At 43.9% G+C, this 13237-nt stretch overlaps 2 protein-coding genes across 3 annotated transcripts; both read left to right on the top strand.

Moving 5' to 3' along the window:
* The first annotated feature begins 264 nt into the window (after positions 1-264).
* sub1a (SUB1 regulator of transcription a) lies at positions 265-2234 on the top strand. Its single transcript, XM_027030494.2, has 5 exons — positions 265-408; positions 941-1010; positions 1108-1227; positions 1324-1432; positions 2048-2234. Exons 2-5 carry the CDS (start codon positions 942-944, stop codon positions 2125-2127), a joined length of 378 nt encoding a protein of 125 aa, XP_026886295.1. The 5' UTR covers positions 265-408; position 941; the 3' UTR covers positions 2128-2234.
* A 349-nt stretch (positions 2235-2583) lies between these two features.
* pstpip2 (proline-serine-threonine phosphatase interacting protein 2) lies at positions 2584-13055 on the top strand. 2 transcript variants are annotated; one of them, XM_027030492.2, is made up of 15 exons: positions 2584-2711; positions 3513-3613; positions 4861-4935; positions 5710-5744; positions 5906-6012; positions 6103-6165; positions 7986-8084; positions 9615-9660; positions 9777-9856; positions 10582-10680; positions 10909-11005; positions 11932-12004; positions 12247-12281; positions 12391-12461; positions 12547-13055. In XM_027030492.2, exons 1-14 carry the CDS (start codon positions 2679-2681, stop codon positions 12441-12443), a joined length of 996 nt encoding a protein of 331 aa, XP_026886293.1. In that variant the 5' UTR covers positions 2584-2678; the 3' UTR covers positions 12444-12461; positions 12547-13055. The 2 variants fall into 2 exon arrangements, with proteins under 2 accessions (XP_026886293.1, XP_026886294.1); XM_027030493.2 differs by having other exon boundaries at positions 12583-13055.
* Positions 13056-13237: the final 182 nt, after the last annotated feature.

Below are 13237 nucleotides of genomic sequence, written 5' to 3' on the forward strand. Positions count from 1 at the left end.
CAGGAACATAAGGAGTAAGCTCTAACGTTTTTGACTCGCGGCGTGACGATAAAGTGTAGGCTTATTTGATTTGATGTCAGTTATAGTTATATATTCATAAGTGAAGTAATTGATACTTCTGTCACTGTGAGCTTTACAAATATGGTATAACAGGAACATGAATACAGTCCATTGCTGTTACTTAGAAAACCGAGACGCATCCGACGCAGACCAGGGTCACACTAGACTTCATTTCCCACAGTGCAGCGCGGCAAGGCCCAAGCATCTTCGCGGCGCCGTTTCTTTGTAGAGTTCGGTGGCGCGCGCAGCGGGGAAGCTCGTAGAAAATAGCTCGTGGTCCACATCGATCCAGCTCTTGTCCGACACGATTGACCTGAAAAACTCGGACTTCACCTGCTGCAACTGCAAGTAAGTGTTGCAAATAGTCGCGTGGCGCGTATTTCTTGCATTCACGAAAGAAGCGTGTGTGTGTGTGTTCAGGAGAATGTGCTCGGGCCTGGGTGGATTTCGTGGAGTAGTAACGGCGTAGTAGCTGACATTTCCTCTAAGCCATCTTCCCCCGCACCTGATAATAACGTACAGTGAGGTAGCGAACTTAGCTGTCTAGAACCGGACGGCCTGAACGTGTAGAGACAGAACAGGTGTGTATTCGTACCCTCGTACTGGTGGACACAAACTATGCGATGCGTTTGTAGCCGCGCAATTTCATGCAGAGTCACCTGGTGACCAAAAATGACACCATGTCTGAAAATCCAGTTATGGCCGGATATAGCTCTACGAGTCATACACTATTGATTATTATTGTTAGTTTAGTTTTTTTCCTGCATTCACACAGCTGTAAATGTGTTCTAGTTTCCTGAAATGCTCAGGTTTTTTTTTTTTCCTTTTGTAAGCCTAAGTGTGTTTGATCACATTGTGCATTGTTAAACTGTATCTTCAGAATGCCCAAGTCAAAAGAAGTGCTGTCCTCGACCTCCAACAGTGATTCTGAAAGCGAACCTGACACAAAGGTATGAACCTCTGACAACCTCTCCAGAAGCCAACAAGAAGAAACAGTCCGTCAGAGTTTGTTTGTGGTAAATGTATGCTGTGGTACCCCCGTCACAGGCCAAGAGGAAGAAGCAGGCCACGGCAGAAAAGCCAGCAAAGAAGCAGAAGAGCGGAGAGTCTTCGAAAACGTCCACTGCGTCCAAGAGCAGCAGCAATAAAAATGAGAACATGTTCCAGGTCAGGAGTCTGGTGTCCCCACACAGCGAGCAGAAAGACGACATGTTTACGTGTTTGAAACAGTGGGCTGAGTGGTTATGTTGTGTGTTCTCTAAGATAGGAAAGATGAGGTACGTGAGCGTGAGAGACTTCAAAGGGAAGGTGCTTGTTGATATCCGCGAGTACTGGATGGACCAAGAAGGTGAAATGAAACCAGGAAAGAAAGGTGAGGAGTTCTGTCCTTCTCTTTATCCGCACAACACCACTGATTCTCAGACCAGAGGTTGTAGCTTCCTGTTGCACGTTTGTGTATTTTTTTGGTGATGAAATTAAATGCTAATTGGTGTTCTTGGATTACATCAGATCAGTCATTTTTGATTTTAATCTGTAAACCAGTTTCTTTTACAAGTTATCCTCTTTAAGATACATGCTTATTCTTCATGCTTATGCCTTTAAACACATTAATAAAAATGTATGCATTGTTTTGGTATTATAAGGTGCATGTTACATGGTAATAATTCTAGGTTGGGGGGAGGGTCTTAGATTAGGGGGCAGGGCTTGCATTACCTTCCACTGAGGCCTTTCAAGTAGGAAAAACAAAACCATGATATGCTGATGTAAAAGTCAGTTTACAAAGTAAAAGTCCTTATGAGGATTTTGGTTCAATCCCCTGTATTTACTGAGTATCTTAAGATAGGCTGTAGAATGAATTGGTGAAATTGACTGAGTGATAGAAATGAAAGGCAGAACCTTTTTTTTCTAACCTGATCCTGTACAGCTCTGGTGAAAGCACTGAATGCTTAATTATACGGTTGCTTCATCTGCCTGATGTTCTTCTCAGGAATCTCCCTGAGCCCGGAGCAGTGGAACCAGCTGAAGGAGCAGATCGACGACATCGACGACGCCGTGAGGAGGATATAACAGCTCCATGAAGTTCACAAGCGGGTTTTATTTTTGGTCTCCTTTGTTTTTCTTAAAAAATACTCCCATTCCACATTTTGTATACATTAATCATTCTGAAAGTCCATCAGCATTTTGTTTATTTTAGATTAGGTTTTATTGCCACATTTGGTCAGTTGTTGTATTGTGTATGTTTTTATTGTTGTTGGTTTTTGTTTTGTTCTTTTTCCTGATAACAAAGAAACATACTGAAACATACAAGTTGGGAACTTGAGTAGGTTGACTTTTTGTTCAATAAAGATGACGGAGATGTGAAAAAAAAAAATACTCGTATCATTTCCTATGAATGAATTAGGAGACATTGGCGCTTAAGTGGATCGTTAAATCCTCGATACATGCCCTCGGCGCTTACGTCGTAGTGCGTGTTTGGCCACTAGGTGGCGGTAGAGAGAAGGACAGCTCTCCGCGCGTTTAGGACCCAGCGGCTCCCCACGACGCGCACGGACTGAGATCCCGTAGTCGTTCCGCTATTGCACTCCGACACGGAGCTCCGCATCTGCCTGACCTCCGCGATGAGGGACCTTCACTTCAAGGATAACTTTTGGGTAAGAATATAAACGGTCGACTTCGCGTTATGGTGGGCGCACAAAGCGTCGCAGTGCGTGTATGCGTTAAAGCGCAGCCTACCTGGTAGTGTCGCGCTCATGGACGCTTCGGCTCTGCTTACAAACAGTTCGGGAGGTTTTCGAGTGAATTAAGTGGTTTGTCGGAACTCCCTCACTGGAAGACGGCAACTTTAAATCTTGTCCATATTTCGAAACCCTGCAATGTCGCCGCGGTTAAACAGAAGCCCCGAAGGTTACGGGGTCGTTATGAGAGTGGCTGGAGTATATGGAGTCATATAAATAAATAAAGTCTAAAATTCCATTGAAGTAAATCGAAGAATTCAGAACTATTTTAGCGGGAAATCAATCTGACAAGACACTAAGCATTCACTGGGTTTCATTCACTTACAAATATCTTAAAATCTTTTATTTTGACGGATACGTATTGCTGCTTATGGTTGAAACTATTATTATGTGTCTGGGTCTTTTAGACAAATGAGCAGATTGGGCGGAAAATTATAGTTGAAGCTACACGTCGGAGTAAGAAATGAATGTGATTCCGTAGCGGACTGGGAAGTTGTGCTCCGTTGGTGGTTTTGGTGGGGCTGAAGTCATTTTACTTGCCTGGACAAATGTTTGTTTTTTTTACACTGTATTAAATGGTGTAAGATAATAGTGGAAAAGTATGACATTATATGCTGTTGTACAGAAATATGAATTGCTGACTCAGTTTTCAGAGGAACCGTACTGTCCTCCGTTTGTACCATTAACGTCCGCGGTTCTCTAATGTAACGTTTACAGAGCGGCGATCTCAACAGCACGGCGGGCTACGACGCCGTTATCCAACATCTCAACGACGGTAAGAAGACATGCAAAGAGATCGAGGATTTTATCAAAGCCAGGTGAGAACCTAACCTCCTGGGGCTGGGGTCTCCATACACAGTTTGTCGGTCAACCACTCCATTAGTCGGAAAATTGATCAGTTATTTAATTAACCAGTCGACCAGTCAAGTGCGTTTCCGAATGGCGTTGATGGACCGGTGTAATGGGTGCACCAGAACCTCATAGTTCCACAGCTGCAGCAGTAGTGTGCGAATTAAGGGCTAGGCGTTTCTAAGTAATCCATCATCTCTCATGTGTTTGCCCTGTTCTCATCTCCTAAGTGCATATCCATTTTTTGAGGGGTTTGTTGCCCTATTTCAGAATGCAGTAATGACATGGTTTCTTTTGCTCTTTCAAGAGGCAGTACCTTTTGGAGGAAACAATCCTTGCATATATCATATTGCATAATGCACTTCAGAGCCTTTGTGTTTAAATTTGGCTGTTGGTTGATTTTGATCCTAACTGAGTGTATTACCGATTCTTTTTGACATGGTCTCAGGTTTTAGTGCAGTTACAGTTACAGGATCATTTTATGCAGATTAATTTTCTTTGCTTGTGTTTTTCACACCAGCTCTTAAACGTCTGCTTCACCACAGAAGCAAGGCGTAAACCTCTTCTCGGTTACACTGCTGAAACCAATCTCTCAGCACTTTGTTTGCTGAAGATTAGAAAGTTCACTTCTCCATAGCTCATCTTTTCATCAGTAGTGTTTTGCTGGGTCATCAGGCAGCAGATACAGTTTTTGTAAGTGGAGCGGACCCGTGTGTCGAACCGGGAGACGGACACAGAACCTCCCTCTTCATAGCATCATCCTGAGATCATATGTAATTGAATTTGATGAAACTTGCACCTGATCTGACCACAACTACGTACTGAAAAAGTGAAAGACCTGTTGTAAGTAATGAGGTCAGAAGCGGTTTTTGGGTTTTTTTGGAAGCGACCTAATCTCAGGTGTGGCATCATCCTCCTCTCCGGCCTGCAGAAGTAGCTGCACACTGTGTCTAACTTTAAATAGCTTTATTTTCCTCATTTCCCCTTCATCTAGGAAATAGTGTGAGGAGAGAGTTTGTACAGTCAAATGACTGCAGTGAGGGTTCATACTGTTTCAGCTCACAGTACACCTGTTCCAGGTAACTGGCACTGCTTTATTTAATCCTGTCCTAGATGGAGAATGGCAACGTATGGACTGGATTGGGAGCCTCTGTTGTGACTCAGGTGCAAAAACTCTTTGTGTTTGTTTGTTTGTTTGATGGTTTGTTTGTTTCAGAGCTGCGATTGAGGAGAAGTATGCCAAGGAGCTGCTGGGACTGTCCAAGAAGGTTTGCGGCCAGAATGAGATGAAGTAAGAGCCTTAAGGGAAGAGCACAGACACGCACACACCTGGCCACACAGGCAGACGCGCACACACCTGGCCACACAGGCAGACGCGCACACACCTGGCCACACAGGCAGACGCGCACACACCTGGCCACACAGGCAGACGCGCACACACCTGGCCACACAGGCAGACGCGCACACACCTGGCCACACAGGCAGACGCGCACACACCTGGCCACACAGGCAGACGCGCACACACCTGGCCACACAGGCAGACGCGCACACATATTGTCAATGCATAACATTACAGCTTCTGAGTGTTTTTGAAGGCCAGTGTGTCTTTGTGTGTGTTTGTGTGTGCATATGTTTGTTCCTGATGTTGGTTAATTAGCGTGAATGTGCCAGTATGTTTGGATTCCAGAGGTTTGTCACTGTGGTCACTGTTCCTTGTGTGCAATATCCATTATCCTCCGTCATTTGTATTTTGCTGTGTCATTCCTGTACGTGCAGTATGGATATGGATGCAGTTCTGTGTTCCTTATGCAGTTGAGATGGCCTGGATGACACTTTAATAGCTCTGATTAGCTCTGAAGGCTAAGTGCAATTGACTTTCCCTTCTCACGGGCAGTTTCTGTTGGGCTTTTAGTGACTGGTCACATGTCACAGACTGTGTTGGGTTCAGATCTCTTATCTCGTGTGAGTTTCCCCTCTAGTGAAGGCATGTGGAATGATTCATAGTCATTCTGAACTAACGTCACAGGCGTTTGGTTGATTGTTTTATGTCTTTTTGTCTTTTTAGCACACTGAAACGATCACTTGATGTCTTCAAACTACGTGAGTAGAGGATGTGGATGTGAAACACCATAATGTTTCAAATTGTTTTGTCAATTTCCTTTATGATGAAAGAGTGTTTGTGTGTGTGTTTGTGTGTATGTGTGTGTGTATGTGTGTTTGTGTGAGTCTGTATATATGTGTGTGTGTGTGTGTGTGTGTAGAGACTGAACAGGTGAGTCTGTCTCACCTGCAACTGGCCCAAACTATGAGGGATGAAGCCAAGAAGTTGGAGGAATTTAGAGAGAAACAGAAAGAAGCAAGAAAGAAGGTAAAGCAAAGAAACGCTTCACTAACCATGTGGACTGACCTGCCCGTCTGCAGCTCCGTGTCCAGATCAAATGCACATTTGTTTTCGCAGGTGGAACAGCAGATGGACACATTGCAGAAGCAGAAGGCAACGCAGTACAAGAAGACCATGGAGGTAAAAGATAGATTACCAGATAGGTTACCAAACAGGTTACCAGATAGGTTACCAAATAGATTACCAGATAAGTTACCAGATAGATTACCAGATAAGTTATCACTTCTTTTTTAACTGGTTTTCTGTATCTCGAGGTTAACTGAGTGCTGGTAACATGGTCTTGCTCGCTATACAGATCTGGCTTGTTTCCAGCGCCTCATTCATGATCGGCTTTAAAAGGCATCCAGCTAATGGCTGCCCTTCGGTCAGAGTCATAAAACACCTCGTACAGAGAGTACAGGACTCCAGGACTGTCTGTAGTGGACTAGCAGTGGTGAATTACAGCCTACGTTTGACTGTAAAATGCATGTGAGCCTGTTCTGTGCATCTCTGGAGTACTCTAACACTAACGCCAACACTAACACTGATAAAGCGGTCATTTAGAGACTGCCCGGGGAAATAAGACGGGTGCAGAATAAAGAACTTTGCTATATCAGGTAGTTCCACATTTCATATCATCATTATTTCCTGTGGAAGAGGCAGTGCTGTTCTAACGTCAGACTGCAGCAACCTCTCTGTCACCTTGGTGCTGAGCTGCACTGTAATTTGACAAATTGAAGTAATCTTAAATAAAACCATCATGTGTAGAACTGGGCTACCTTTGTGTGTATTAGCAGCTGTCGGCCCTGCTGCTCTGACACGAATCGATGCTGGAATTGAGACATTGCCGGTTTTCTGCTGGTGTCAGTGCCAACCATCCTTCGGGTCAGGTGAAATAGGCCGGTGAAGAACTTTCTACACATGGTCTTCATCTTGGCTTTTAGCATACGTGAGCAGACGTTAGGAAACGTGAGCACACATTAGGATACGTGAGCAGACGTTAGGAAACGTGAGCAGATGTTCATCTTTTTTCTATGTCTCATTCTGCAGGTTTCTCTGGTGTTTAGATTTGTATGGTCTTTAGGGTTTAGAGGATTTGTGAGGCCTCCAGTTGAAAATGCCACATCAGGAATCAATTTTGGAATCTAGACTTTTTGTTAGATGTTTTTGTACATGCTATACACATGCAGCAATACGTAAGTGGTAAAGAAATCATCAGTTACTTATTGTACCCTGAAACAGCTGGACTTCACTAAGGTGTATGGTTTCTAAATGGTTAATTCAATATTCTCAATAATATACTCAATAGTAATATTCAATTCTCATTAATGTCAAACTCATTGTTTCACTGCATGTCCAGTGAGTGCAGAGACGAAACAAAAGGGTTGACATGGTAACGGACTGTCCTGAGCAGAAGTGCAGAGGTGGGATGCAGGGAACTGAATGTGAGCAGCTCATTACAAAGTAACACGAGACGTCACTCACTGTAACCTTAGAGCAGCGTTTCTGAAAGGAAGGTCAGGATGTGTTCGTTCAGCGTGGACGTGCGCGTGCGACTGGTCCACATGTCCACTGATTCACCCAAGAGGAACAATTGTACTTTTGTGCTACCGCCACAAAAACATTGAACTTATGTTGACAATTCACTTGGGCTTCCTGTGTGCGTGCGTGTGTAGTTATCAAACATCTTGCTTGTTTATATCTCTTCAGTTTTTCTTTATCATTTGCTTCAGCCTCTTCAACTGCAGCTTTAGTTAGATCTGAACTCTTCAGTAACTGTGAATGTGAGCTGTGTAGTTAAGACGGAGGAACCAGTGTCCAGACTCACTGGCAGCTCTACAGATTGTAAGGGGTCAAAAAAAAGTTGATATGCAGTAAGGAACTATAGGCATTTGCTCTAGATTATATCTGGTCTAGGTTTTAAAACAAACACCATTGCTTCTTCTCACTTGGGGACGTAGTCCAAGAGGACCTACGAGCAGAAGTGTCGTGACAAAGAAGAGGCAGAACAAACCTTGAATCGCAGTGCCACCACCAGCAACACCAAACAGCAGGAGAAGGTAGGCCATCCTGCTTCTAGGGGACTCACTCTCCCTCCTCAGACCGTTTCAGAACCGAGTGGTTGGAGGGTTGCGGCTCTAGTTCACACGCTCCTGCTACACTGTTTCAGGTTTATGCAAATCTAGCGCACATGATCTGTGTTCCCATGAAGCCCTTTTTCAACACAGACATGGCATGTTGAGCCAGAGGCCGTGCAGGGCGGTAGGCCCCAGGACTGGGGTTGAAATCCCTCCATCTAGGTGACTTGTTTTTGTTTCCGGAAGCTTCTTTTATGTTCTACTCTGGTGCAAAATGTTCACCTTGCATGCCAGTGGTGACTAGGCAAGGTGGCAGACTCATATCTTAATATGCACTGCTGGGTACATTGTGGTTTGCTGCTGTTCCGTGTGTAGTGTAAACCCTCCCTCGGGGCGACAGGAAATGATGATTCTCAGGTCATGTGTTAGCATCACAGAGGTGAGCTGTGCCTCCCCTTATGCTCAAGCCTGCTTGTTTTTCTCACTTTTGTCACTCTGAGGTTTCAGAGTGGGCAGATGTGTTTTTTCTGGGCTACAATTGAGTGTTTTTAATGGGAGGGATAGAATTAACACAGAGTCTGTAGGTCTAAATGAGTGCACAGCACCGCCGTGGCCGTTAAAGTCTCATTTTAATTAGCCCTCAGAAGTAAAACTGGATTTAGACTCCTAAAGTAGCAGTGAAGGAGGAGATTAAAGTGTTTTACATGTGGAGACCTGACACAAATACACATGCAGTGAAGTCATGCACAAACACCCTCCCTCCCTCCCTCCCTCTCTCTCCCATCCTTTCTCTCTCTCTTTCTCCCTCTCTCTCTCCCATCCTCTTTCTCTCTCTCCCATCCTCTCTCTCTCTCTCCCATCCTCTCTCTCTCTCCCATCCTCTCTCTCTCCCTCCCTCCCTCTCTCTCTCTCTCTCTCTCCCATCCTCTCTCTCTCTCTCCCATCCTCTCTCTCTCTCTCCCTCCCTCCCTCTCTCTCTCTCTCTCTCTCTCTCTCTCTCTCTCCCATCCTCTCTCTCTCTCTCCCATCCTCTCTCCCATCCTCTTTCTCTCTCTCCCTCCCTCTCTCTCTCTCTCTCTCATCCTCTCTCTCTCTCTCTCCCATCCTCTCTCCCATCCTCTTTCTCTCTCTCCCTCCCTCTCTCTCTCTCTCTCTCATCCTCTCTCTCTCTCTCTCCCATCCTCTCTCCCATCCTCTTTCTCTCTCTCCCTCCCTCTCTCTCTCTCTCCCATCCTCTCTCCCATCCTCTTTCTCTCCCATCCTTTCTCTCTCTCTCTCTCCCTCTCCCATCCTCTCTCTCTCTCTCCCTCTCTCTCCCATCCTCTTTCTCTCTCCCATCCTCTCTCTCTCTCCCTCTCTCTCCCATCCTTTCTCTCTCCCATCCTCTCTCTCTCTCCCTCCCTCTCTCTCTCTCTCCCTCCCATCCTCTCTCTCTCTCCCTCCCATCCTCTCTCTCTCTCTCTCTCTCTCTCTCCCATCCTCTCTCTCTCTCTCTCTTTCTCTTTCCTCCAGCTGTATGCCAAATCACAGCAAGCCAAGCAGTCAGCAGAGGAAGCAGGTAAGCTCTGATGATAGACATGCCTTCAGAAATCTATTTAAAAACAGACTGTGTAAATTACTGTACCCCACCCATAGTTAACATGTCACTGTGGGATTGGTTCAATTGAACTCCAGACAGGATGTACAACCAGAGCGTGTGTGTGCTCGCAAAGATTCGTCAGGACTGGCTGAAAGAGCACATCCACACGTGCCAGGTGAAAAAGTCGCACTTTGGTCACTCAGCATCACATTCAAAAATACACTCAAGTCTTCGAAAAACAAAAAACAACAACAACAAAAAAACCTCACACTAGTCTGTCAGCATCACACAACAAATACACTCAAAAAATACTTGGTGAATGATCATAGTTAGCTTGATTCAAAGGGTTTATGCAAATAATATTTTTCTTTAAACTCAAAGAAAAACTCAAATCAAGTACTTCATTGGTTGAATTCATTTAGTCTGTGTTTATTCTTTCACTTCCTGTTTTGGTCCTCTTGAATCATGTGGGTCAGATATGGAGGATTCCATGATGAACACACACACGCCCTAATGACACTATATTAACACTTTATTAATAAACATGCCATGACACACTCTTCCTCACCCACATCATCTATTTTAACAAATTACCAAAATCACAATGGCAGAATTGTAATTAATCCTCTAATTCTTTGCACAGCCTATCTTAGATATGTGAAATACCAAAAATATAACAAAACTAAAGTGTATTATTTTATGTTTTGACAAAAATAATTTGGTGTCAGTTATAAGAGCCTGGTTGCTTATGTCTGGCGTATGACCAAGCGCTAGTGGGACCCTGACGCAGTGTAGGAATGTGGGTTAATTACCCAGCAAAACGAGGGAGGTGTGGGGTGAGTGCGGGGTCCTCTGGACAGCCATGTCAGTGTTTTGTGTGTTGTTGTGGTGTTTGTTCAGTTTCTGGAGAAGCAGGAAGTGGAGAGAATCAGTACTTTGAGGAACATCGTCTGGACACACCTTAACCACCTCTCCCAGCAGTGCGTCACCAGCGACGAGGTAACTCTACTCTTAAATAGGAGGCATCATGGCCATCTCGTTCCAAACAGAGACGTTTACACTGATCTGCTACCCTTGCTGTGCTAGTCGTCTCCCAGCAGTGTCTGAGGTGTTGCTTTTGTGTGTCAGTTCTCTAAATGAAATGTGAAGCAGTGGTGTGTGTGTGTGTGTGTGTGTGTGTGTGTGTGTGTGTGTGTGTGTGTATTGGTGTGTGTACCTTGTCTCCAGCTGTATGAGGAAGTCCGAAGATCTCTGGAGCAGTGTGACATTCAGGAGGACATTGAGCACTTCATCAACCTAAGGAGGACAGGAGACAAACCTCCAGGTGAAATGCACACTATACAATACACACCTTTTATAGAAATGCACACGATATAATACACACGTTCATAGAAATGCACGCTATACAATACACACCTTTTATAGAAATGCACACGATATAATACACACGTTCATAGAAATGCACGCTATACAATACACACCTTTTATAGAAATGCACACGATATGATACACACGTTCATAGAAATGCACGCTATACAATACACACCTTTTATAGAAATGCACACGATATGATACACACGTTCATAGAAATGCACGCTATACAATACACACCTTTTATAGAAATGCACACGATATAGTACACACGTTCATAGAAATGCACGCTATACAATACACACCTTTTATAGAAATGCACACGATATAGTACACACGTTCATAGAAATGCACGCTATACAATACACACCTTTTATAGAAATGCACACGATATAGTACACACGTTCATAGAAATGCACGCTATACAATACACACCTTTTATAGAAATGCACACGATATAGTACACACGTTCATAGAAATGCACGCTATACAATACACACCTTTTATAGAAATGCACACGATATAGTACACACGTTCATAGAAATGCACACAAAAGTACACAAATTTCTATATTTATACAATAGACACACATAAATACACACATGGATCTTTAAATACATATTCCATTAACAGCAATACATACATGTATATACATATGAACACATGCACCAATAGTTTTTTTTTTGTTTGTTTTTTTAGTATAGTTTAAATCTGAATTTAAACAATTGGAGCCAAATTAACACCTTGAGATGATTTGAGCTTATGTTACTGCATAAATCCGCCCTACGCTAAATATGTTTAGGTTTTAAAGGTGTGCTGTAGACTAACAGGAAGCCCTCAGCAGTAATAACTCCTCCTCCCTCCTTTGATTGGTCCTAGCTCCCATACTATACGAGAACTTCTACACCAATCAGAGGACAGCACCAACTCGACAGCCACCATCCTTCAGCAGGTGAGTGTACATTTTACTGCATTTAGCTGACACTTTTATCCAAAAAAAACTTACAAATATGATTGAACACAACTTGATTAATAAGGGTCTTGCTCAGGGGCCCAACAGTGGAAACAGTGCTGGGACTTGAACTGGCGGCCTCCTGAGCCACCACTGTCACAGTGGCCTGGGTGGTCCCCTTTTTCTCTGTGCCCTGAAACCTTGGAGACCTGAACATTTGTCTTTGTTATTTTCCGGTGTAGGAGAGGACCATTGCCTCTGCCAACTAACATAGAAGGTATGACACATTTCCACAGTTTCTCTCCACATGGCACTTTGAGCCAAGTGGCTTTTGGTGCATGGTAGGTTACATTTTTTCCTACAACATCCAACATCTTTCTTGCTAGATGACTTGGAATATACAAGTGTAGCTGACGCTGGATACAGTGTAATTCGATAGTGACTCACAGGCAACAAGGTAATGACAATAACAAAACAATAATGAAAAGAATAAGTAATACATAAATAAACAACCTTGAGTTGTTTGTATTCTTGTCTTGTAGAGAACCTAGGAGCTGATGCTGTATTTTTTCTCTCAGTTTGGCACCGGTACAAGTCTCACCGAACACGGCTCGTCACGGTGTTTTGGGTCAGGTTTTCTATACACGGACCTGCCTCAGCAGGGCTGCGGGCCCTGGACCGTGTAATCTAGCCGGTACCACACTGATGGAAGCTGCCTCACACCAACCACGATGTAGTCACACGGTTCAAAGAAACAACACACAGCAACATTCACTACACCGATAATGCAACTGTATCCATCGGACCGCTTACTTTCTCTTCTTTTATTTTGCTGTTTGTATATGACAATCAGACCGACAAATGTAATTAAAAACAAACATAACTTATTTATAGTGTTAAAGCCCAAATGAGGACTTGTGTCTCGACTTGTTTACAAAGAGCTGCTGTGTAAAACACAGTGCAGGCGTTTCCTCAGTAGAATGGTACATTCCAAACATGGCCACTACTGCCTTACACAACTTGCTTCAATAAATCAATATTTTCTCTGTAATCCTGATTGTGTCAGAGTCTGTTCACACTTTAAATCTGTTACCGGGTAAATACGGCTGGCATTCAGGGCGAGCATGTCTGGGGTAGGGGGGTATTGCCTCATCAGAGATGGCAAACCAGAAGCTTCAGAAGACCATCGCACTACTGAGTTTAATGTTTTTAAGACATCACAGTACTGAGTTT

This window comes from Electrophorus electricus, chromosome 17 (genome assembly GCF_013358815.1).
Source record: "Electrophorus electricus isolate fEleEle1 chromosome 17, fEleEle1.pri, whole genome shotgun sequence".
Lineage (NCBI taxonomy): Eukaryota > Metazoa > Chordata > Actinopteri > Gymnotiformes > Gymnotidae > Electrophorus > Electrophorus electricus.